Source organism: Somniosus microcephalus, chromosome 1, assembly GCF_052327205.1.
Source record: "Somniosus microcephalus isolate GS21.2 chromosome 1, FLI_Smic_1.0, whole genome shotgun sequence".
NCBI lineage: Eukaryota > Metazoa > Chordata > Chondrichthyes > Squaliformes > Somniosidae > Somniosus > Somniosus microcephalus.
In genome coordinates this window covers 434,615,934-434,642,653 of record NC_140987.1, presented here as the reverse complement: position 1 = coordinate 434,642,653, position 26,720 = coordinate 434,615,934, and the positions used below count along the sequence as shown (strand labels likewise).

Here is a 26,720-nt window from a genome sequence, read left to right as displayed (position 1 = left end):
ATCTTCGCTGTACTCCTTCCATGGCAAGAACGTCCTTCCTCAGGTAAGGCGACCAAAACTGCACACAATACTCAAGGTGTGGTCTCACCAAGGCCCTGTACAACTGTAGCAAGACATCCTTGTTCTTGTACTCGAACCCTCTTGCTACGAAGGCCAACATACCATTTGCCTTCTTAACCGCCTGCTGCACCTGCATGCTTACCTTCAGCGACTGGTGTACAAGAACACCCAGGTCTCTTTGCACTTCCCCTTCTCCAAAACTATTACCATTCAAATAATAATCTGCCTTCCTGTTTTTGCCACCAAAGTGGATAACCTCACATTTATCCCCATTATAGTGCATTTGCCATGTTTCTGCCCAATCACCCAACCTGTCCAAATCGTGCTGAAGTTTCACGACATCCTCCTCACAGCATACCCTCCCCCCCAGCTTTGTGTCGTCTGCAAATTTGGAGATATTACATCCAATTCCCTCGTCCAGATCATTAATATATATTGTGAACAGCTGGGGTCCTAGGACCGATCCTTGCGGTACCCCACTAGTCACTGCCTGCCACTCGGAAAATGACCCGTTTATTCCAACTCTTTGCTTTCTGTCCGCCAACCAGTTCTCTATCCAAGTCAATACCTTGCCCCCAATCCCATGTGCCTTAATTTTGCACGCTAATCTCTTATGCGGGACCTTATCGAAAGCCTTCTGAAAGTCCAAATACACCACATCCACTGGTTCTCCCTTATCTATTTTACCAGTTACATCCTCAAAAAATTCCAGTAGATTAGTCAAGCATTATTTACCTTTTGTAAATCCATGTTGACTTTGTCCAATTCAGTCACTGCTTTCCAAGTGCTCTGCTATTACATCTTTTATAATGGACTCTAGCATTTTCCCCACTAGCGATGTCAAGCTTACCGGTCTATAATTCCCCACCTTTTCTCTACCACCGTTTTTGAATAGTGGGGTAACATTAGCTACCTGCCAATCCATGGGTACCGTTCCAGAGTCTATCGAGTTCTGGAAGATGACCAGCAATGCATCTACTATTTCTAGGGCCACTTCCTTAAGTACCCTGGGATGTAGATTATCAGGCCTTGGGGATTTATCGGCCTTCAGTCCCATCAATTTTCCTAACACCATTTCCCTACAAATACTGATTTCTTTCAGTTCCACCCTTTCATCAGACCCTCTGTTCCCCGGCATCTCTGGGAGGTTATTTGTGTCCTCCTTTGTGAAGACAGAACCAAAGGAGTCTGCTCAACTCCCCTCTAATCCTTCTACCAATTACTTTAAACCTCTGCCCCCTGGTTATTGACCTCTCTGCTAAGCGAAATAGGTCCTTCCTATCCACTCTATCTAGGCCCCTCATAATTTTATACACCTCAATTAAGTTTCCTCTCAGCCTCCTCTGCTCCAAAGAAAATTGGATAAATATTTGAAGCAGAGGAACAAACAGAACATTGGGAGAGATCAGGATGTGGGATTGGCTCTGGATTGCTCCAGCAAAGAGCCTCACGGACCCAATGGATTGAAAGGCCTCCTGTGCTGTAAAATTCTGTGGTACCCTAAAGCTTGTAATCTTAAAACTGTGCAATGTAGGAAACTTGGGTTTCAGTGAATGATTTTGAGGAAAACACTTTGAAAGCAACTGAAGAATGGGGGAATCGGTGATAAATTGAAGAACCAAATCGACAGAACGAGGAAGCGAAGGGATAATGTCAGTTGAGACGTGGCCAGTGGTTTTGTTCTTTAACCGACTATATTGTAAAGTAATATTTTCTGTGCTGAATTTGATGGAGTTGGTAGATGTGTTTTTCTGTGATCTATCTACACAGGAACTTTACTTGAGCTCACCCCTCACCTTTACAGAGTGAGTTCTCATTGTTAAATCATACAGTGATGAATTTCACTGGATGCTTTCCCCATCTTTAAAAAAAACCACAATGATGAACTTTGCTGAACAAATATACTTTGATTTTTCTAAAATTACAAGCTGACTATCTTTTCCTAACTGCGCTTCCCTTGTCTTTAGGCATTTTACAAAAGACTCCTTGCCTTTAAAAACAAATCCCACAATGATGAACTTTTGTGTATATTTTCCCTTATTCTTAAAAAAAAAATCCAACAATCCAACAATCAGCAAAGGCAAAAATTGGTCAAGTTGAAGATTACAGAGTGGAGTCATAGGTTGCACAGGAATGGTGACTAAGTTTCCCATCTTAACCAATTTCACTTTGACCACTGCCATCAGGAAGTGTGCAAGATGACCTGGTGGAGACACCCATTCACATTGGGGAGGATGCCTAGCTTTTATTTGACATGTTGACGGTACAAGGACTAGGGGACACAGATTTAAGGTTTTGGCCAATGGGGGATGTGAGGGGAAAACTTTTCTTACGCGGCGAGTGGTGAGGATCTGGAACTCGCTGCCGACGGGAGTGGTGGAAGCGGAGACACTCAATGTTTTCAAGGGGAGACTGGATAGGCACTTGAGGGAAATAAACTTGCAGGGCTACGGGGGTAGAGCGGGGGAATGGGACTGACTAGATTGCTCTACAGAGTGCCGGCACGGATTCAATGGGCCGAATGGCCTCCTTCTGTGACTATGGGGTCGATTTTGTCGAACCTGTCGGGAAGAAGGCGGGACTTCCCCTTTCGGGTTTCTGACCCGCCTACTTCGACGTCCGGCCAATCTGCGCGATTTTCCCTTGATTGACCTTGTTGAGCCCGCCCAGCGGGCTTAGCAGGCCAATTAAGGGCCACCCAGCAACAGGTAGCGTCACAGACTGAAATTTCATCTGTCAAGATTTCTGACTTACCTTACCTTTACACTCATGCACCCATCACTCACCTGAGCACCGACATCGCGACCCCTCCAACTCCTTCAACTCGACGGCCCGCCTGCCCTAACCTGGCGTGGTTTGGAGCCGTCGGGAAACCCACACGAAACCCCTCAAAATGGGGATTAGGCTAAAAACTGCCTGTTAACTACCTGTTAACAGGCAGTTAATTGGCACTAATCCCTTGCCGCCTGGTTTCGGCGAGTCCCAGTGCGGGGCGGGTACCCGCCACCCCTGAAACTTACGCGGGGCGGGGTTTTGGGCGGGATGGTGTCGGGACCCCCAAAGTCAGGATTTCCCCCCCCCCCACATGCCGGAAACCCCACCTGACGGCTCCCTGAATATCTAGCCCTATATATCCACAGCAACACAGGTGAGATCAGGATCTCACCTGAGGGAGTGGCATAATCCTACCTGCATCCAACTCAATTGTGGTGCTGCCCACTGGCTCTTCAATGCACTACACCTATATATGGATGTAAAGAAAAATCTGCTCATTACTAAAAAGGAAGATAGTTGCGCAGAAAAAACCATTGCATTTGCCCAATTTCCAAATCTACATGAAAATTTGTGTGTTTTATTTGTAGGCTGAAAATCCTGATCAGTTCTTGAATATTACAAAGGAGTGTCGGAAATGGGACCAAGATTAGAACTGCTTGTTTTCTTGTCTCTGGTATGTATTGCTCTGCTACAAAAGCTTGTTCACATTAGAGACTGAATGCTGTTGTAGGCCGATGAGTCAGCTCAGGCACTCGGTGACACACTAAGTGTTAGCACCAGGTGCTTTCCCCAGGTAATGTGCAGCAAATGTTGGATGCAGAAAGAGGTTTTGGGCATTACTGGGCAGCTGGCATCCGTTGTTTAATCCTCCCGCCCCCTCGCTACCCACAGCGACAGTGAAAATTGCCTTTTCGATATCACTGTCAACATTTACTAGGACTGAGCACCTTTTGGATCATCCAATTTCCAGGACTTATGAAGAAGGATCTGCACCCCGAATGTCACCTTGCCTGTTCTCCCCACGGATGCTGTGCGATTCCAGCATTTCCTGGTTTTCTTTCAGTGACCACAGCCCCGATTTTAACCCCGGAAATTGTGCGTACGGAGGTGGGTTGGGGGGAGGTTGTGCACTAACAATGACAATAAAGTTGATTATGATTATGATGTTAAACAGGCTGCAGGGCGCTGAACACGAAGAGTTCATGACCCCTCCTGTTTTAAATCCTGAGTTTTCGGGGGCGTCTAGGCCACCCGCCACAGGCAGGTGGGCGTGGGGGGGCGGGGGGGTGGTGGCTGCCTCCTAAATATTTAAACGTTAGGGTTTGAATTGCATCATCGGACCCTGACCCCAGACGGGAGTCACTGCGGGGAAATTGAAATGAGGCCCGGGAGAGAAAATGGCTTGGGCTTCACGCCCGGGGCAAGGGGGTTGGCGGGGGTGCAGATTGATGCCTGCATCAGTCCCTGCACACCGCACTTCCATCCCATGGCCTCCAGAGTTTCTCCTCGCCCAATCGCAAGTATGAGCCCCAATTTTAATGAAATTGAAAGGAATGTTCCCGGGCGTCGCCATTTTGACCTCGACCTCCCTCACCCGCCCCTCCCCCCGGCACATACAGTTCCTGTTACGTGGGCAGAGTTAAAATCGGGGCAAAGATTTCATTGAACCGTTGCCAACATATTCCACTGGGGCTGGAAATAAAATTCACACCTGGATTGGTCCTGGCCTGAATTGTTCTACTTTCTATATTGATCCCAGGAGCAGCTGGATATGCGCTGTTCCATCCAGTCTATTTGGGTACTCTTCTTTTCAAGAGCTCTTAATCCAGTGGGATCTTGTGAACATTGCTCATATTTCACGTCTCATGTCGGAACTGCCAATCCTAGATGTTGTTGTAATTGGAGCTGTCATCGCCCTCAAAGAATTGTTTTATTCTTGTTTGCATTGTCTCAATGTAAAATCTTAAAACAACATTTAATAAAAAAAGAAATGACCAGAGTCCTGGTTCAGCAGGGGTACTGGCATTGGGCCGAGGAAGTACCTGTATAACAATATAACATCCATAATTTATGTTTTCTGACCCCTCCTTTAGCCTCTCGATGTTTTCACTAATGTGAGGGATTGCCGGGAGAATGAGTTTTGGGATGTCGATGGAACCTGCAAATTTTGTAAAGTGTGTGGACCTGGAATGGAACTGTCAAAGGTATGGAATTCCACAACGAGCCAGCAATGAGTCCGCTCAATATGAGGACACTTTACAATTGCTATCGATGACTGATGGGGTCCAATGACGGAGATAGGGGAGACGTAACAAAACAACAGTCATGACAGCATAACAAGTTCACCTTTTAAGAGAGTTGTTTCTAAGGCAGAGCAGATTGTCTGCATTCTTCTTCCTCCTTGAACTGTGCTAACATTGAAAAGATTCACTTTCGATCGGGAGTTAAATAGTAATTTTAATAGTATGTTTGAAGGTTGAGAGGAGATTTGATAGAGTTGTTCAAAATCATGAGGGGTCTAGACAGAGTAGATAGAGAGAAACTGTTCCCATTGGCGGAAGGGTCGAGAACCAGAGGACACAGATTTAAGGTGATTGGTAAAATAAACACAGATGACGTGAGGAAAAACTTTTTTACGCAGTGAGTGGTTAGGATCTGGAATGCACTGCCTGATTCAATCGTGGCTTTCACGAGTTGGATAAGTACCTTGAAGGAAAAAAAATGCAGGGCTACGGGGAAAGGGCGAGGGAACGGGACTAGCTGAAGTGCTCTTGCAGAGAGCCGGCACCGGCTCAACGGGCCGAATGGCCTCCTTCTGTGCTGTAAGCATTCTATGATTTCATTCTATGATGTTCTGTAATTTCACATTACAATCCCTGCTGCTTATAGTGGGCGCGTCAGTGTTGATGTGATTTGCCCGCTTTAATAAATGGGCGATAACTGGTGAGAGAACATATCTGGGTAAGTGCTGTGGGTCTTTGTTATAGTGCTTTGAGCTAATCAATTCTAAAGCATTTTTTTACAAGGGCATATTAAATAAATTGTTAAAAACGATACTATTAATCATTGTGTTTATTGCAGTGTATAGGTTGCTGAAATTTGCTGAAGGAGTACAAACATCAGCCCGATGACTGGTGGCAACTTGTGAACATTAACGAGACAAACCTTCCACCTCTCATATCTTGTCTCTGCCACATACTCCAATACCCAGTACGCCAATACTCCAATAACAGTGATAACTACATAGAATGACAAAGTATTTACAGCACAGAAACAGGCCGAACAGCCCAACCGGTCTCTACCAGTGTTTATATTCCACACGAGCCTCCTCCCACCCTATTTCGTTTCACCCTATCGATATATCCCTCTATTCCTTTCTCCCTCATGTCTTTATCTCACTCCCCTTAAATACGTCTATGCTTTTCGCCCTGTGGTAGCGAGTTCCACATTCTAACCACTCTCTGGGTAAGAAGTTTCTCCTGAATTAATTATTGGGTTTATTGATGCCTATCATATAATTATGGCCCCTAGTTCTAGATCTGCCATGCCAGCATGGACGAGGGAACTAGATGTAATATCTCCAAGTTTGCAGATGACACAAAGCTGGGTGGGCGTGTGTGCTGTGAGGAGGATGCCGAGAAACTCCAGTATGATTTGGACAGGTTGGGTGATTGGGCAGAAGCATGGCAGATGCAATATAACGTGGATAAATGCGAGGTTATCCACTTTGGTGTCAAAAACTGGAAGGCAGATTATTATCTGGATGGCAATAGATTGGGAGAAGGGGAAGTGCAACGAGACCTGGGCGTCCTTGTGCACCAGTCGCTGAAAGTAAACATGCAGGTGCAGCAGGCAGTCAAGAAGGCAAATGGTATGTTGGCCTTCGTAGCGAGAGGGTTTGAGTACAGGAACAAGGATGTCTTGCTGCAGTTGTACAGGGCCTTGGTGAGACCACACCTTGAGTATTGTGTGCAGTTTTGGTCGCCTTATCTGAGGAAGTATGTTCTTGCCATGGAGAGAGTGCAGCGAAAATAGCCAAAATGTGTTGTAGGCACCTTTGTAATTTCTTTATTGGTAATGGCAAACAGTCAGTGCCACTTGCCCAATATAGGCAGCTAGCCATGATGAGTGTGGACGGTGTAAGTGATGGGGACTGTATTACAGTAAACTCTTTCTTATCCAGCACCTACGGGACCAGGATGGTGCCGGTTGATGAAAAATTCTGGATAACAGAGAGGTAGGCTATTTTTAACACAAACAAAAATAAAAACCACTGACTAAGTCGGCCACCGCGGGAGACTTGGACTCGGAATAACAAGTGCTGGATGGATTCGGCAAGATTACCGGTTATCTATTTTGCCGCTTATTAAAGAATTCCGGATGATTAAGTGCCGTTTAAACAAGAGTTTACTGTCGTTACTAAATATGAATCACATCTTTAAATCACGGCGGTGAATTCTGTGAAGATTTTCCTGCTTGTCTGCCATTATTTCGGCAGAAGAACCGCGGAAGCCCTGATTAAAACGCTGTTTACCCCCACGTCCCCCTGCAGTTTCCACGGCTGTCCCGGCAACGTTACGGCGGGCAAGCAAAAGAGACCGCCCCGGAACTGAACTGCCACAGCCTTTCGGAGGTGAGAGCAGTGTTCGGCAAGAGGACGAGTGGCGCAGGGTTTTCCAAGGCGCCACACCGATGGCAGGAATCCCCATGCACCTTGGGCGTCCGCGGGGCCGCGAGCTTCTGTCTATTGATATCAAAGGACAGAGAATGGCAGGCAACGCACTCGTGGATTTACGATACACCATGTATGAGGCCTCTGCCGGTGACATGGGGCCTCGGATAAGAACAGAATCAGGCTAGGCTTTTGATACCTACTCCCAACAGGGTCTAATTGTCTGCCAAGGCTCACTGTCCAGCCTCACAGCAGCTACTTTTGTGAGATACTGAATGACTGCCAGTGCCCGTGGAGCTATCCTCCACCATGCATCATCACCCCCATAAGAAAGCGGAGAAAGCCAATGGAATTTTTGAGGGTGGCAATAACTTTTTGGCTGTGTATTTTATTACCATCCATTGTACTTCATATGGAGGGACTGGGGCTCTAGTTCCATGGGGAACACTAAAGGGGTGGTCCTGAGCTCCCAATCGGGATCCTTTACTCGATTGAGAGCCCGGATCAGAGAACAAGAGGACACCTCTGACCCGCGCCCCATTCAGCAGCGCCTGTCCCTGGGAGCGTGGAATTACCCTTTGTGTTGCAGAGCTCCTTATTTGGAGGCTTACTAAGTTGTTGATTGTTGATTTTTATTCTTGCAGGACTGTGGTTTTGGAGTTGGGGCTGGTGCACAGTGTGTGATCTGCAGACCCAACAGGTACAAGGACAACTGGGGACAGCAGAAATGCAAACTGTGCCTCTCTTGTGCCCTTGTGAATCGGATTCAGGAAACCAACTGCACAGTTTCTAGTAACGCTGTGTGTGGGAAATGCTTGCCAGGGTAAGTGTGAGGACAGAGACGATCATCCAGTTCTTCGAGGTTTATTTTCTCTCTGTTCACTAATCTTAGCAGAAAAGTTGACATGTAAAACATTTTATACTTGGCAACTTTTTTGCTAACAGCAAACTGAGGGAAATATATCTCCTGAACTCTGGATTAGGAAGCGGTAAGTTCATGGTGAATCACACAGGCTGTTAATGCACAGTTATATGGAGAATAATCATTAACATAGGGCTCGTTATTAGGCAGTAATCTCATACGATTGAGAGAGTGCATATTAATTACTATTTTTTAAAAATTGGAGTTAACTAAGTGAGGGATGCCTTTTCTGCAGAACAGAACTCTTTTCCAATTTGGGCACACAAACTCCGTTTCAAGGACTCCCCAGGTCAGGTTTCACACAGCCAGCTGTAGAGTAAGGTTCCTGTGCACTGTCCCTACAATCGAGCAGGGAGAGGAGTTGTTGTTCAAGTTGTTACTTAAAAAATGTTCAGATAATGTTCTCTGGCTGTTATCTTCAGCGAAATCGCGAATGCATTTTTTTTGGAACTTCCTCAAAAGTCGTCTTTTTCTCTTCCAATCTCCAGGCTTTTAAACCTCTAGGTTAGTGTTATCTAATCACTGCTCCTTGGTTAATCTTGTATTCTCTTCTACCCATTTCAGCCTGTGCTATGGGCCTTGGCCCTCTCCCGAGGTTTCTCAGTAAAACTTTTTTTTTGTTGCAGATTCTACAGGAAGACCCGGCTTGGAGGATTGCAGGACACGGAGTGCATTCCCTGCACAGACCCAGCTCCTCCCACTGAATCTCAGTGTAAGTGACAGCTTCGCTCTGCATGTCTCACACAGGGCTCGAGAACGTGCATAATCCCGTGTGTTGTGGGAAACCTTATAAGGGGTTATGGTGTGAAGCAGTGGGTCGGCTGGGTGCGGGGGGGGGTGGTAGGGGTTGCCAACTCTGGTTGGACGTATTCCTGCAGGTTTCATCACATGACCTCTTGCCTCCAAACACCCCGCCCCCCACCCTCCTGCTATTGGTCGCCCGACACATCCATCGTCACGGTGCACTGCCTTCCCCTTTTGTTTCTCTCTCACACCTGGCAGCTATCTTTTGCCCTGCCAGTACACTTTACACCTAATCCCAGCATATTACCATCTCGTCTAGTTTCTAATCTCTTTTACTTCTTTTGGTTCTTTTATTCTTTTGTCCGATCGCAGCCCTGCCTTCGATCTAGTTCCTTTTCTCTCCAGTTTTGAAGAAGGGTCAAACCCGAAACGTCAACTCAAATTTCTCTCCACGGATGTTGCCTGACCTGCTGAGTTTTTCCAGCATTTTCTGTTGTTATTTCGGATAGCAAACAGGCTCTTGGTTACCCGATTGGAGGAAGCTTGACTGTCAGTCAAACAGCCTTTTTATCCTGTCTCCAATATTTTTATAATAAGTAATAAATGTTCAAAGGCTTTTCAGTCTCGCTGTGATTGTTCTCCTGGGTCGCTCGGAGCAGTTGTCCTGGAGATTAATCTTCAATTCCCGGAGACTCCAGGACAATCCCGGAGGGTTGGCAGCCCTTGTGTGGTGCGGGGGTGGGCACATTGCTGTAGAACATTACGACACGGGATCCGTGCCTATAATTCCCTCACGTAGCAAGCTTCTGATCTCGCCTCCCTGTCACAGGGAGGTGTCAAACAGAGGTCAGGTCATTTCCCCACAGGGAGCGAGTGAAAACCGCTATCATATGTTTCACAATGACTATTAATAGAGTGGTACTGGCAGAGACCTGGGAACAGGTTGTACATCCATTCTCTCTGCCAGGGATGGCACGTGGCACAGAGGGAGAAAAACTATATATGTAAAACCGATAATATCCGTATAGACATTTCTTACACAGTTATCTTTGGGGAAAATGGAAACTGAACTATATTCTTTAAGGATAGAGAACAGTGTCACAGAGGAGTGAGATTATAAAAACCACAGTACGGTATATTAAATAATTAACAGACATCTTTCTCGCATGATTTGTGCTTCCTGCCATCCCAATCCATAAATAACGATCAACTGAGAATAAAGGGTAGTTCATCATGTAATTGGGCATTATGTTTTGCCTCTCTGCTGTTTACAGTAGCACACGCGTGCTGAGTTGCGTGGCTGAAAGTGCAGGGAGTAAGATTCATGTGACATCTAATATGTCAGCGTGATTATTCCAACATGGCGCTGCTCAAACCCTACCTATAAGGAAATGAGCAGCTTTTTTTAAGTATATGTAAATAGATTATTTTTCCCCCTCCGATCCACACTAATCTTGGCTGACAGAATGTATAGACTGCCTGGCCCTTGGGCACCTGTTACCAGTCGCTTGAAAGTACACCAGAGCAGCCACAGAGATGTGGCGTTGCATTTTCCTCTGTGATGCTGCTCCGAAATTGGTAAAACCTGATTTTAAAGGTCACTAAGTGTGAAGGATACTGAGTTGAAAATGAAGCTGATTAAGCAATGCTCCCTCAGTGGGTAAATGTAGAGTGTGGCGTATTACCCAAACCGTGCAGAGCAGGAAGATTCACTGTTCAATCTCTGGTCTGTGCTGAGTTAACGCAGCTCAGCGGGATCTGTAGTGGCCACTCTACAATTGAGTGGTGGGGAGGGGGCGGGGGTGGGGGGGTGGATAGAATGGGGCAGGTATCCCACCCGTGATTACTTTTCAGTGGCCTGTTGGAAAGTATTGGGCGAGAGCCGCCATTGCACAGAGTCTCGCTTGACGGGGGGCACGAGTTACCGGGCCAATTCAGTTCAGTTCAGTTCAGTTCAAATGCTTTATTGGCATGAAAGTTTACAGAGAACCATATTGCCAAAGCTTACATAGCAAAAAGGTACAGTTTTCCAACATTCTGTAGGTGTCAATCGATTTGACATTTGTTGGGTACATACAATATTACTTTTAAACAATATTAATTTTAAACAGTCTTTCTACTTCATTTGGTACGTTCAATATTAATTTTAAACATTCTTACTTTTAAACAGTCCTCAGGTTGTGACATGTTGTTACATATTTGGCCCCAAGGTATGGTCTGTCTCCTTCTCCTAGGACTAATCTCAATTTTGACAGATCATCCAATTCCTTGAAATCTGGGGTTGTTTGGCTTAGCTTGTTGAATAATATGTTTCTTGATGTGTTGAATTTTTCGCATTTTAGGAGGAAATGCATTTCTGTTTCAACCTCTCCAGCCAGACATTGATCGCATATTCTATTCTCTCTAGGCTGCCAGGATTTCTTGTATCTGCCTTTTTCAATTTCCAGTTGGTGGTCGCTTAGTCTGTACCTGGTGAGGGTCTGTCTCTGTTTTGTGTCTCTGATGGTCGTGAGGTAGTCTGCCAGTTTATATTCTCTTTTTAGGGCCCGGTAACATTCTAATCTGCTTTGGCTTTCGGTTATTTTGTTCCAATGTTCCAGGTAGGTTTCTTTGCATTTTTTAATGATTTGGTTCACTCGGATTGGTGTTTGGACGGCTGTGTTGGTCTGGGGCTGGTCAGGGTCCGGCTGAGTACTTAGTTTCAGTAGCAGCTGACTCAGGGGACTCTTTTCTGGGTTTAGCTCTTGGGTCTGAAAGGCTTTGAAATGAAGGGTGTCTGGGGAGCTAGATTTGAGGTGATTTAGGAAGTTTAGTGCTCGTTTTTGGATGTTTATTATCAGTGGGTATCTGCCTAGTTCGGCTCTGCATGCATTTGTTGGCGTTTTTCTTTGGGTGCGAAGGATGCTTCGGCAGAATTCTGCATGTAGGGCTTCTATTGTGTGTTTTTCCCATTTAGTGTAGCTTTGGTGATTTAGCGGGCCCCATACTTCACTACCGTACAGTGCAATGGGCAGGATTATGCTGTCAAATATTTTGAGCCAGATTTTGATTGGGATTTGGATGTTGTAGAATTTTCTTTTTATTGCATATAGGGCTCTTCGGGCTTTTTCTTTTAGTGCATTCACTGCTATGCTGAAGCTCCCTGATGCTGTAATAGTTAGACCAAGGTAGGTGTAGCTCATAGTGTGTCCTATAGTGGTATCACTGAGGGTAAACTGGTATTTGTTTTCCTGACATCTGGGTCTTTTCTGGAAAATCATGATGTTGGTTTTCTTTAGATTTACTGTTAGAGCCCAATTTTGGCAGTATTTGTCGAGTAGGTCTAGTTGTTGCTGTAATCCCTGTTCTGTGGGAGACAGCAGAACCAGGTCGTCCGCATAGAACAGGGACTTCACTTCTCCATCCAGGAGACGGAGACCTGGTGACTCGCTTTGCTCCAGCATGTCTGCTAATTCATTTATGTATATGTTGAACAGGGTCGGGCTCAAATTGCAGCCCTGCCGGACGCCTCTTCTCTGGGTGAAGAAATCGGTGCGTTTGTCTCCAATTTTGACCCCGCATTTGTTTTTCAGATACATTGATTTAATAAGGTCATAGACTTTGCCCCCTATTCCACACTGAAGAAGTTTATAATAGAGCCCTTCGTGCCATATAGAGTCAAAGGCTTTCTTGAAGTCGATGAAACAGGCGAATATTTTCCCATTTTTTGTTTGGTGTTTATGTTTTTCAATGAGGGTGTGAAGGGTATAGATATGGTCGGCGGTGCGGTGTTTTGGAAGAAAGCCTATTTGGTTTTTTCTGAGGATATTATGTTTGTTAAGAAAATCAAGTAATCTACTATTTAGAATACTGCAGAATAACTTCCCTAGACAACTGTTGACACAGATGCCGCGGTAGTTATTTGGGTCTGATTTGTTTCCACTTTTATATATGGGGGAGATTAGTCCTTGGCACCAGATATCGGGAAAACAGCCTGAGCGTAATATGATGTTGAATAGTTTGAGTATCGCACCCTGCATCTCCATATTGCTGAACTTTAGCATTTCATTTTTGATGTTGTCTGGGCCACAGGCTTTCTTTAGGTGGAGAGATTTTGTTTTTGTGGCCAGTTCTTTCCATGTGATTGGGGAGTCTAGAGGGTTTTGGTTGTCTTTAATTGTTGCTTCTAATGTGTGGAGTTTTTCTGTGACCTGATGTTGACTTGGGTTTGTTTTGTTTATTGGGATGTCTTTGTAGAGGTTTTCAAAATGTGTTCTCCAGATGTCGCCATCTTGGATTGGTAATGCTTGCAATTGTGTTGTACTCAGGTTATTCCACATTTCCCAGAATTGTTTTGGATTGGTGGAGTTTTCAATTTCTTCGAGTATTTTGTGGGTATAGTTTTGTGTTTTGTTCCTAATGGTGTGTTTATATCTTTTGAGGGTTTCATTGTATCTAGTACGTAGGTCCGGATTGTTTGGTTGCCGATGCTTTTGGTTTGATATTTTTCTCAGGTCTTTTCTGGCATTTTTGCATTCGTGGTCAAACCATTTCATATTTTTATTTTGTCTTTTATGACGCTTCCTCTTCTGTTTCACGAGGTCGGCTTTTACAGCTGCCTCATGGAAGATCATATTTATATCCTCTATGGCCGTGTTTACACCATCTCTGGTGATCTCATATAGATTTTCTTTAAATTTTGAAATTTTACTTGTGAGATCAGGTGAATTTAGTGCTGTGATGAATTTATCTCCACTGTCTGGGGCCCATCTGTATGTCTGGTTTATTTTATGTAGCTTACTGGGTTCCTTTTTTGTGTCTGTAGTTTGGGCAGAAAGTTTAAGGTACACATTTATTTGGTTATGGTCTGAGAGGGGGGATTGCTGCCTGACAGTGAATGCGTTGATATCGCAGGGGTCCAGGTCAGTGATTGTATAGTCCACCACACTAGACCCAAGAGTTGAGGAGTATGTGAGTCTCCCTTGGGAGTCCCCTCTGTGACCCACACTCCAGTCTCATTGAATTTACCCTTGTGTGTCTGTGGGTGCTGAGTAAGGAAAGGCTCCGGTTCAGCGCCCTCAACGCCCTCCCACACCGCTAATGAACAGTTACTTTTGAAGCTTGGGAAAGGTAATGTAAGATGCTGACACCCATTGAACTGATGACCAACCGTGGTGATGTGTGTCACCAGCTCAGTAGAAGGCTGAAAAAATTGAGGAATAAAAAGTCTGCATTTGGATCAGCTACTCCACCTTAACAGTTTCCCTTCTGCTTTGCTTCACAGGCATCTCCAGAACAAATGTGGTGAGGGTCCTGAGCTCTGAGGCTCCTCCCTATGACGCTGCTCTTGTTGCTGTGATCTGTAGTGCGCTGACAACAATTCTGCTGGCTGCCCTGCTCCTCTGTTTCATCTACTGCAGGCAGCTGATCGCAGAAAAGCAGAACAATGGTAATCAAAGTTAATCACTCGGTGATTCTTCGTGCTGCAGGTTATAGGTACTGGTGTCAGCTGTGGCTTAGTGGCTGCACTCTCGCCACTGAATCAGTTCCTCATAAGCCCCGAATACACTTTCTCACATGCGTCACCTCATCATAGGATCTTCACTGTGTTGAAGTCAAGATTTACTGCACTGTCCTTCTTTTCTAATGCATTAGTTCCCAGGACCTCTAAGCAGTCCGTCCCTCTTCCCATCCTTTACGATCTATAGTATATTAAGCCCCAAGCTTGGCATTGCCTCCGCACTATATTTCTTGTTTTATCTTGTCTTCTTTCCTACTCCTTTGAACCCTTAGTAGTGCACAACATTGACGACACTTCAAAAGCAGTTAATTGCCTGTAAAGCACTTTGGGATGTTCAGAGGTTGTGAAAGGCGATATATAAACATGAGTCTTTTTTTCTTTGTTCTGCACTGAGCCACACCCCTTCACCTAAGCTTCTCAATAAAAATAATAAAATCTTTCCACTCTGGTGCAGCACACTGGAGCTTCAGCAGAGTGCACCACGCCATTGTGCCACCCCACGTGAGTTCATTCACACACATTTTTCACCTTTCAGGACGCCCGAGACCCCCAGTGGCTGAAAGAGCCAGAGTGGAATCTTCATGTTCTGAGGGACAGATGGATGAGACTTGCACTGAAGATTCGATTAAACACGGTCAGAAGATCAGTGCCGGCAAGAATGCAGCACAACCTGCAGGTAAGAGACGCCTATCATAATAACATAAGAATTAGGAGCAGGAGTAGGCCATACGGCTCCTCGAGCCTGCTCCGCCATTCAATAAGATCTTCCACCTCAACTCCACTTTCCTGCCCAATCCCCTTATCCCTTGATTTCCTTAGTGTCCAAAAATCTATCGATCCAAGTCTTGAATATACTCAATGAGCATCCACAGCCCTCTGGGGTAGAAAATTCCAAAGATTCATAACCCTCTGAGTGAAGAAATTTCTCCTCATCTCAGTCCTAAATCGCCAACCCCTTATCCTGAGACTGTGACTCCTAGTTCTAGACGTTCCAGCCAGGGGAAACAGCCTCTCAGCATTTACCCTGTCGAGCCCTCTAAGAATTGTATACGTTTCAATGAGATTATTCATTAATATATCTAAGATGTCAGTCAGAATGTAGGCACTATAGTAGCCCCATAAATTATGCTGTGGGATACCAGTGTACAAGTGTGTTTGTGTGAAATTCTTCTCTCTGCAATTTTAGTGGAGTTTGTCATGCATTTAACATAATATACTAACGAAAGAAAGAATTTTACATTTATCTGGTACCCAATCATGCTTCCAAGATGTCCCGAAACATTTCACCACCAATAGTTTACACATAAGCAAATATGACCGTCAAACAGCAAATGAGATGAATGACCAGTTCATTGTTTCTGGTGATGTTGGTTGAAGGAAGGGTATTTTTTGCCAGGACATGAGAAGAACTCTCTGCTGTTCAAATAATTCCATGTGGTCTTTAACATCCATCAGAACCTTGGTTTAACATCTCATTCAAAGGTTGACATCTCCAAAAGTGCAGCACTTCCCTCGGTACTGCACTGGAGTTTCAGTCTAAATATGAGCTCCAGTCTTGGAGTGGGACTTGAACCTACAACCTCCCTCAGAGGTGAAATATACTGTCAACTGAGCCGTGTTGACACTTGGTAGATTTAACTAATGACTAGTAGATATCCTGTGGCATTGCTCCTAGGTGGATACACGTTTGTGATTTAATAATTTGTCTAAGATGTTGGAATGTGTTATGACACAATATTGCACTGAAACTGTAAAACTAAGCTCCTAGCTTGGATTCTCACTCAACGGGAGTGCAGATTAGAGAATCAGAAGTGGAGGTCAGCACATCTAATTTATGGTCCTCCCAATTTTTTAACCATTAAAATATGAAATTGTTCTTCGTATCTCAAAGGATAAGTTTTCCAAATACAATCTCCTCCCTCGAGTAGTACCAGCAGGAATAGGTCAAATCCCAGGCCTGCACACTCACTCACTCTTAAGTTTGATGCACTCGTGCGTAGGACCAAGTAAAATGCAGGAAACACTCAGCAGGTCAGGCTGTACCTGTGTTCAGGTCTTCTGACCCTTCATCAGACCTGAGTTTGTTGACCGTTGACCTTTTCCCACAGCTGTTGCCTCACCGGCTCTGTGTTTCCAGCATTTTCTGCTTTTATTTCAGATTTCCAGCATCTGCAGTATTTTGCTTTTTGCATGAAATCAGGCGAAGATTTTGGAGGTTTAGATGAAGATTACATTGAGATCTCTGTCTTTTTTGCGTGTTGCTACTGGCATTGCTCTGCTTGCACAAGAGAAAGAATATAACACTTTATTCCCCCACTTGCGTAGGTGTGAGACAGCCAGAGACTAAGGTCCCAATTTTCGGCTTGTGTGGGAAATGGTCGGGTTTCCCCGTATGTGGGGTTTCTGACACACACAAAAAAGTGTCAGCCAGCTCCACGCAATTTTCCCTCAAGTGGCCAATTAATTTCCAGCATGTGGGATGCCTTGCTAATTGTCCAATTCGAGTCAGAAATCCCCACAGTATGATGTCATCATTCGTGGTGCTTTCAAGGTCCATAGCAAGCACTGCATCCTCTGAAGGCTTCCAAATGAACCATACAGGATGGCAGAGGAGCCTGCAGCAGCTGTGGTCAGTGCCAGACCCCGAGCTGCCTCCAAATTCGACGAGGCTTCACTGCAGGCATTATTGAGGGGTTAGGGCCCACAGGGAGGTACTCTTCCCTAGGTCAGGGAGGAAGAGGCCTCCCACTGAGACCAATGCTGCATGGATGCAGGTGTCAGCAGATGCCAACTCGCTGGGAGTCACCAGAAGAACCTTGGCATTACATCTCTGTAATGAAATCTGTTTGTCTTGATCCTGTATTCGTTTTGCACTCATGTATATTACCCTCCCCCACTGTGTATAGTTTCACTTCCTCTTTCCCGACTAACCTGGGAGGTTCCAGGTCTTGGCTCTTGGCTCCGCCCCTGACTTCTCTTACATAAAGATCCCAGGATCTGTATGACTCATTCCTGTGAACCAGTCGGCGTGTTGAGATGTTAGCTCTGATCTTAGTGATTAAAAGCCAACTTGTTTAAGTCTATAACTTCTAGTTTTGTGGTTATTGAAGGCCCATCAATTTTAACCACTAAAGAATACTAGGATGGATCGACTTCTAAAACCAGAGCGTCTGGACTTGGATCCACATTCTGCTGAAGCATCAAATCAATTTGGACACTGGCTCAAATGCTTCGAACTCTTCGCGGGAGCCTCATCCGCTAGCGAGGTAGATAAACTGAGTCTACTGACTACTCGCGTAAGTCATCGGATTTATTCGTTCATCCGGGACGCCACCTCTTACATGGAGGCCATCACTATCCTGAAGGCCCAATACCAGAGGCCGGTAAACGAAGTGTACGCCAGACATCTGCTGGCTACACGCAGGCAGTGACCAGAGGAATCAATGGACGATTTCTTACAGGGCCTAAAGGACCTGGTCCGGGACTGTAACTGCAAGGCCGTGACGGCCAACGCGTACTCTGACGAATTGATCCGCGATTCCTTCATCACGGGCCTCAAATCGAATTATATCCGGCAGAGACTGCTGGAGAAGGAGGTCCTGGACTTAAAAAAGGCAGTGGCCACTGCGCGATCGCTGGACGTGGCCCAGAAAAACTCTGATTCTTATTCTTCCGGCCATGCGGCCCTCACCACCTCGTGCGCACCGAGGGGGCCGCCATCTTGGAATCAGCCATCTTCCCCATCCAGGTCTCAGACCAGCTCTACGCCGCCGGAGTCCCCACACAGAAGTTCACCCAGGAGTCCTACTACAGCGGCAATGTCTCGAGGCCCGAAATGCTACTTCTGCGGCCAGGCCAAGCACCCCAGACAACGATGCCCAGCGAAGGACGCTACATGCTTCAAATGTAAGAAAAAGGGGCATTTTAGCAAAGTCTGCAGGGGGAATCCGATTTCCAACTCCGTCACCGCCTCGTGCGTGCCGTGCGGGCTGCCATCTTGGGATCCGCCATCTTTTCCCGACTCAACGGCCGCCCAGGGCCCAACAGTGGCTTCGATCACGGTGGATCAATCCAGGCCACACCCGTTGACAAAATCCATGATGGACATACAGGTAAACGGGAATTTAACGAAATGTTTAATTGACTGTGGGAGTACCGAGAGTTTTATCCACCCTAGCCTGGTACGGCGGCACTCATTAACGGTAACCCCTACACGGAGCAGAATTGCTATGGCTGCTAAGCCCCACACTTCGGACATTTTGGGCTACTGTGTGGTAACACTGACTGTAAAAGGCACGGACTACAAGCATTTTAAACTCCTCGTGATGCCAGAACTCTGTGTTAATGTAATCTTGGGCCTGGACTTCCAGTGCCACCACGAAAGTGTCACGCTAGCATATGGCGGGTCCCAGCCGCCACTCACAGTCTGTGGCCTATCAACCTTAAAAATCAGCCCGCCCTCTTTATTCGCTAATCTCGCTCCGAACTGTAGGCCCATAGCGACCAAAAGTAGACGGTACAGTCTGGAAGACAGACACTTTATCAAGGCGGAAGTGGACAGACTCCTGCGGGAAGGCATTATTGAATGCGGTACCAGCCCGTGGCGTGCCCAAGTAGTCATAGTTAAAAATAGCGAAAAGAAACGGATGGTAATTGACTACAGCCAGACTGTTAATATTTATACCCAGCTGGACGCCTACCCTTTACCCCGCATATCAGAAATGGTCAACCAGATTGCGCAATACCGAGTCTTCTCGACTATCGACCTCAAATCCGCGTATCACCAGCTCCCCATTAGAATGGAGGACAGCCCATACACCGCCTTCGAGGCGAACGGGCGCCTCTACCATTTTCTCAGAGTGCCCTTCGGGGTAACAAATGGGGTCTCAGTCTTCCAACGTGAGATGGACCGCATGGTTGACGAGAATAAACTACAAGCTACCTACCCCTATCTGGACAATGTCACTATCTGCGGGCACAACCAGCAAGACCACGATCTAAATCACAGAATCACAGAAACCCCACAGTGCAGATAGAGGCCATTTCGGCCCATCGAGCCTGCACCGACACATATCCCACCCGATCCCCGTAACCCCTACACCAACACATATCCCACCCTATCCCCGTAACCCCACGTATTTAATCCCCCTAACACTAAGGGTCAATTTATCATAGCCAATCAACCTAACCCGCACATCTTTGGACTGTGGGAGGAAACCGGAGCACCCGGAGGAAACCCACGCAAACACGGGGAGAATGTGCAAACTCCACACAGACAGTCACCTGAGGCCGGATTCGAACCCGGGTCCCTGGCGCTGTGAGGCAACAGTGCTAACCACTATCTTGCGAGATTTTTAAAAACTGCCCTAAAGCTGAATCTAACCTACAACGAAGACAAATGTGTCTTCAACACAACCCGTCTCTGTATCCTCGGCTGTGTGGTGGAAGATGGGATGATTGGACCGGACCCTGACCGATTACGCCCCCTAAAGGAACTGCCCCTGCCACACAATCCCAAAGCTTTAAAAAGGTGCCTGGGATTTTTTTCGTATTATGCCCAATGGGTGCCCAATTACTCTGATAAGGCCCGACCCCTCATTAAATCGACGTCCTTCCCACTATCAGCTGAAGCTCAGGAGGCTTTCACCAGTATTAAACAGGACATTGAAAGGGCTGCAGTGTGTGCAGTGGACGAATGCATTCCCTTTCAAGTTGAAAGCGATGCGTCAGACTTTTCCTTAGCTGCGACCCTCAATCAGGCTGGGAGACCTGTGGCCTTCTTCTCCCGAACCCTTCAGGGACCTGAAATCAGGCACTCTTCTGTCGAGAAGGAGGCACAGGCTATAGTGGAGGCAGTGCGGCACTGGAGACACTACCTAGCCGGCAAACGTTTCACCCTGCTCACCGACCAGCGGTCGGTGGCTTTCATGTTTAATAACAAACAAAGGGGGAAAATCAAGAATGACAAAATACTCAGGTGGAGGATCGAACTATCCACGTTCGACTATGATATTATGTACAGGCCGGGAGCCCTTAATGAACTCCCAGACGCCCTATCACGGGGAATGTGTGCCAGCATTCATACGGACAAATTACAGGGTCTCCACAACGACCTCTGTCACCCAGGGGTCACCCGACTATACCATTTTATAAAGTCCCGCAATCTGCCCCACTCCATCGAGGAGGTCAGGGCAATGACCAGAGCCTGCCGCATCTGTGCGGCATGCAAGCCTCGTTTCTACAGGCCTGACCGTGCACACCTTATCAAAGCCACACGGCCATTCGAGCGCCTAAGTCTGGACTTCAAGGGACCCCTTCCCTCTGCCGACCGTAACATATACTTCCTCAATATCATTGATGAATATTCCCGTTTCCCCTTCGCCATTCCCTGCCCAGACATGACCAGTGCCACGGTCATCAAGTGTCTCTCTAATCTATTCTGCATGATGGCATGCCGAACTACATACACAGCGATAGGGGGACGTCATTCATGAGTGACGAGCTGCAGCAGTTCTTGCTCTCGAAGGGGTTAGCCACTAGCAGAGCCACTAGCTACAACCCCCGGGGTAATGGGCAAGTGGAAAGGGAGAGTCCAAAGATGTGCGAGTTAGGGTGATTGGCTATGATAAATTGACCCTTAGTGTTAGGGGGATTAAATACGTGGGGTTACAGGGGATAGGGTGGGATATGTGTTGGTGTAGGGGTTACGGGGATCGGGTGGGATATGTGTCGGTGCAGGCTCGATGGGCCGAAATGGCCTCTATCTGCACTGTGGGGTTTCTGTGATTTATGTGAATGCTACTGTTTGGAAGGCTGTCACGTTAGCCTTAAAGTCAAAAGGCCTTCTGACCTCCCGCTGGCAGGAAGTCCTCCCAGACGTGCTCCACTCCATAAGGTCTCTGTTATGTACTGCCACTAACGCTACCCCTCATGAAAAGATGTTCGTTTTCCCCCGGAAATCCACCTCGGGCATATCTCTACCCGTGTGGCTGACGTCTCCGGGGACAGTACTATTGCAGAAGCACGTGAGAGGCCATAAAATGGACCCCCTTGTGGAAAAGGTACAGCTCCTCCATGCAAACCCTCAGTACGCCTATATCGAATACTCTGACGGGCGAGAGGACACTGTTTCCATAAAAGACCTCGCTCCCTCGGGGAGCGGAGAGAACGATGGGAGACTACCCGATGAAGACCTACACTACAAAGAGACAGGACGCCCAGAGGTATCAATACCCAACTTTAACCTGGAGGACACTGCAGATAACCTGGAAGACACTGCGGAGGCCCGGACAGCGGAGGAACCAGAATCCACTCCCCTAAAGGCACCCCAACCGGCTTTGCGCCGATCACTGAGAACTGCAAAACCTCCTGACAGACTCACTTATACCAACTTTTAAGAAACATCACCCCGATGGACTAAATCTGTAGAAGGGGTGAATGTAATGAAATCTCATAGAGTCATAGAGTTTTACAGCAGAGAAAGAGGCCCTTCGGCCCATCGTGTCTGCGCCGCCCATCCCTCCCTGTCCAGTCTAATCCCATTTTCCAGCATTTGGTCCATAGCCTTGTATGCAATGGCATTTCAAGTGCTCATCCAAATGCTTCTTGAATGTTGTGAGGGTTCCTGCCTCTACCACCCTTTCAGGCAGTGAGTTCCAGCTTCCAACCACCCTCTGGGTGAAAAAGTTCCTCCTCAAATCCCCCCTAAATCTCCTGCCCCTTACCCTGAATCTGTGCCCCCTTGTTATTGACCCCCCTACTAAGGGGAAAAGTTCCTCTTTATCTACCCTATCTATGCCCCTCATCATTTTGTACACCTCAATCAGGTCCCCCCTCAGCCTCCTTTGCTCCAAGGAAAACAACCCCAGCCTGTTGAGTCTTTCTTCATAGCTGAGGCGCTCCATCCCAGGTAACATCCTGGTGAATCTTCTCTGCACCCTCTCCAAAGCAATCATATCCTTCCTATAGTGAGGCGACCAGAACTGCACACAGTACTCCAGCTGTGGCCTCACCAGCGTTTTGTACAGCTCCATCATAACCTCCCTGCTCTTATATTCTATGCCTCTGCTAATGAAGGCAAGTATCCCATAAGCCTTTTTAACCGCCTTATCTACCTGTTCCGCTGCCTTCAGGGATCTATGTACATGTACACCAAGGTCCCTCTGACCCTCTGTACTTCCTAGGGTCCTACCACTCATTGTGTATTCCCTTGCCTTATTTGTCCGTCCAAAATGCATCACCTCACACTTTTCCGGGTTAAATTGCATTTGCCACTTTTCCGCCCATCTGACCAACCCGTTAATATCGTCCTGTAGCCTGAGGCTTTCCTCCTCGCAATTTACCACCCCACCAATTTTCGTGTCATCCGCGAACTTACTGATCATACCCTTTACATTCTCATCCAAATCATTAATGTAGATCACAAACAGCAAGGGACCCAGCACCGATCCCTGAGGTACCCCACTGGACACAGGCTTCCAGTCACAAAAGCAACCTTCGACCATCACCCTCTGCCTCCTGCCACTCAGCCAGTTTAGGATCCAACGCGCCAAGGCCCCCTGGATCCCATGGGCTCTTACCTTCTTGACCAGTCTCCTATGCGGGACCTTGTCAAAAGCTTTACTGAAGTCCATGTAAACCACATCCACAGCATTTCCCTCATCCACACACCTAGTCACCCCCTCGAAAAATTCAATCAGATTGGTCAGACATGATTTACCCTTGACAAAGCCATGCTGACTATCCCCGATTAATCCTTGCCTCTCCAAGTGGAGACTAATTTTGTCCCTCAGAATTTTTTCCAATAATTTCCCTACCACAGATGTTAGGCTCACTGGCCTGTAATTCCCTGGTTTATCCCTGCTACCCTTCTTGAATAATGGTACTACGTTAGCTGTTCTCCAGTCCTCTGGTACATCCCCTGTGGCCAGAGAGGTTCTGAAAATTTGTGTCAGAGCCCCTGCAATCTCCTCCTTTGCCTCACACAACAGCCTGGGATACATCTCGTCCGGGCCTGGGGATTTATCCACTTTTTGGCCTGCTAAAACCGCTAGTACCTCCTCCCTTTCGATGCTAATATGTTCAAGTATGTCACAGTCCCCTTGCCCGACTTCTATGTCTACATCGTCTTTCTCCATAGTGAACACTGAGGCAAAAAATTCATTTAAAACCCCACCTACTTCATCTGGCTCTACACACAGCTTGCCACTTTGGTCCCTAATGGGCCCTACCCTTTCCCTGGTTATCCTCTTGCCCTTAATATACTTATAAAACATCTTAGGATTTTCCTTTATTTTGCTCGCCAGTGTTATTTCATGGCCCCTCCTCGCCCTCCTAATTTCCTTTTTAAGTATGCCCCTGCACCTCTTATACTCCTCTAGGGCTTCCACCGTCTTTTGTCTTTTGTAACTGCCAAAAGCCCCCCTTTTTTTCCTAATGCATTTTTGTATATCCTTTGTCATCCAAGGTTCCCTTTGCTTGTTGGTCCCACCCTTGACCTTTACAGGAACATGTTGGTGTTGTACTCTCTCTATTTCCCTTCTGAAAGCCTCCCACTGTTTTGATGTGGATTTTCCTATAAGTAGCTGCTCCCAGTCCACTTTTGCCAGATCCTGTCTTATCTTATTAAAATCGGCCTTCCCCCAATTTAGAACCCTGATTTCCGGGCCGTCTTTGTCTTTTTCCATGACCACCTTAAATCTCACCGAATTGTGGTCACTATCGCCAAAATGCTCTCCTACAGACACTTCCACCACCTGCCCGGCTACATTCCCTAGAATTAGGTCCAGTACCGCCCCCTCTCTTGTAGGACTTTCTACATGTTGGCTCAAAAAACTTTCCTGGATGCACTTTAAGAATTCTGCTCCCTCCAAGCCTTTCACACTCTGACTATCCCAATTTATATTGGGGAAGTTGAAATCCCCCACTATTACTACCCTATTATTTTCACACTTTTCTGATATCTGCCTGCATATCTGTTCCTCTATCTCCCCCTGATTGTTTGGGGGCCTATAGTACACTCCCAGCAAGGTGCTTGACCCCTTTTTGTTTTTAAGTTCTACCCATATGGCCTCATTAGAGGAACCCGCTAATATATCATCCCTCCTTACAGCAGTAATAGACTCCTTAATTAATATTGCAACACCCCCTCCCCTTTTACACCCCCCTCTGTCTCGCCTGAAGATTCTATACCCCGGAATATTTAGCTGCCAGTCCTGACCCTCCCTCAACCATGTCTCCGTGATAGCAACAATATCGTACTCCCATGCGTTCAACAACTTCAGTTCATCCACCTTATTTGCAAGACTCCTTGCATTAAAATAAATGCCTTCCAGCCCTGCCATATTCCCTTTTGCCTTCACATCTTTGCTCTGCCTTCCCTGCTGACTTGTTTTTTCCTCTGTATTTGGCTGTACATCACCCCCTACTATAGCTCCACTCTGTATCCCATCCCCCTGCCGAATTAGTTTAAACCCCCCCCAGCAGTGCTAGCAAACCTCCCCGCAAGGATATTGGTTCCCCTCTGGTTCAGGTGTAAACCGTCCGACTTGTACAAGTCCCACCTGTCCCAGAAGCAGACCCAGTGATCCAGGAAACTAAAGCCCTCCCTCCTGCACCATCCCTTTAGCCACGCATTCATCTGTTCTATCCTCCTATTCCTATACTCACTAGCACGTGGCACCGGGAGTAATCCAGAGATTACAACCTTCGAGGTCCTGCTCCTTAATCTTGCCCCTAGCTCCCTAAATTCTTGCTGCAGGACCTCATCCCTCTTTTTACCTATGTCGTTGGTACCAATGTGGACCACGACCTCTGGCTGTTCACCCTCCCCCTCCAGAATGCCCTGCAGCCGCTCAGTGACATCCTTGACCCTGGCACCAGGGAGGCAACAAACCATCCTGGATTCACGTCTACGGCCACAGAAACGCCTATCTGTTCCCCTTACTATAGAATCCCCTACGACTGTTGCTCTCCCACTCTTTTTCCTCCCCTCCTGGGCAGCAGGAACGCCCCCAGTGCCAGGAAGCTGGCTGCTGCTGCCTTCCCCTGGTGAGTCATTCCCCCCAACAGTATCCAAAACGGTATACTTGTTTGAGAGGGGAATGGTCACAGGGGTTTTCTGCACTACCTGCCTACTTCTATTGCTCCGCCTGGTGGTCACCCATTTCCTTTCTTCCTGTGCAGCCCTTCCCTGCGGTGTGACCAACTCACTAAACGTGCTATCCACGAACTTCTCAGCCTCGTGAATGCCCCACAACCCATCCACCCGCAGCTCCAGCTCCTCAATGCGGTCTGCTAATAGCTGCAGATGGATGCATTTCCTGCACACGTAGTCACCAGGGGCAGTGTCCCTGAATTCCCACATGGAGCAGGAGGAGCACATCACGGGGCTGGGCTCTCCTGGCATGACTTTCCCCTTAATTAATTTAAATTAATTTACTATCACCAATTAAAGATATCTCTAAGGCTCTTGTATAGTCTACCAACAGTACCTGCTACACCAGAAAAGACCCTAGTAACGATAAACTACAGAGTTAAAGTTTAAAAAAGAGAAATACTCACCAACCAATCACTTACCTGCTCCCTGGTGACATCACACACTGACTATTTTTTACCTCTCTCCCCGCTGCGGAGTTGGTAAGCCTCGCTGGTCGTGGGTTTTTATACCCAGCTGCTCCTCCTCTGCTCCCGCTGCTCCGAGTGCTCTCGGGCCTCGCTGGTCGTGGGTTTTTATACCCGGCTGCTCCTCCTCTGCTCCCGCTGCTCCGAGTGCTCTCGGGCCTCGCTGGTCGTGGGTTTTTATACCCGGCTGCTCCTCCTCTGCTCCCGCTGCTCCGAGTGCTCTCGGGCCTCGCTGGTCGTGGGTTTTTATACCCGGCTGCTCCTCCTCTGCTCCCGCTGCTCCGAGTGCTCTCGGGCCTTGCTGGTCGTGGGTTTTTATACCCGGCTGCTCCTCCTCTGCTCCCGCTGCTCCGAGTGCTCTCGGGCCTCGCTGGTCGTGGGTTTTTATACCCGGCTGCTCCTCCTCTGCTCCCGCTGCTCCGAGT

General features: G+C 47.1%; 1 protein-coding gene across 1 annotated transcript in view; it reads left to right on the top strand.

Annotated features, from left to right (window-relative positions):
* The window catches only part of eda2r (ectodysplasin A2 receptor), a 60,981-nt gene that overhangs the window by 5,081 nt on the left and 29,180 nt on the right, over positions 1-26,720 (top strand). Inside the window, exons 2-7 of the mRNA XM_086000816.1 lie at positions 3,423-3,508; positions 4,929-5,039; positions 8,152-8,330; positions 9,056-9,141; positions 14,437-14,601; positions 15,209-15,349. Of these exons, the coding sequence (XP_085856942.1) occupies positions 3,470-3,508; positions 4,929-5,039; positions 8,152-8,330; positions 9,056-9,141; positions 14,437-14,601; positions 15,209-15,349 (721 nt within the window). The 5' untranslated portion in view covers positions 3,423-3,469. The remainder of the gene's footprint in view (positions 1-3,422; positions 3,509-4,928; positions 5,040-8,151; positions 8,331-9,055; positions 9,142-14,436; positions 14,602-15,208; positions 15,350-26,720) is intronic.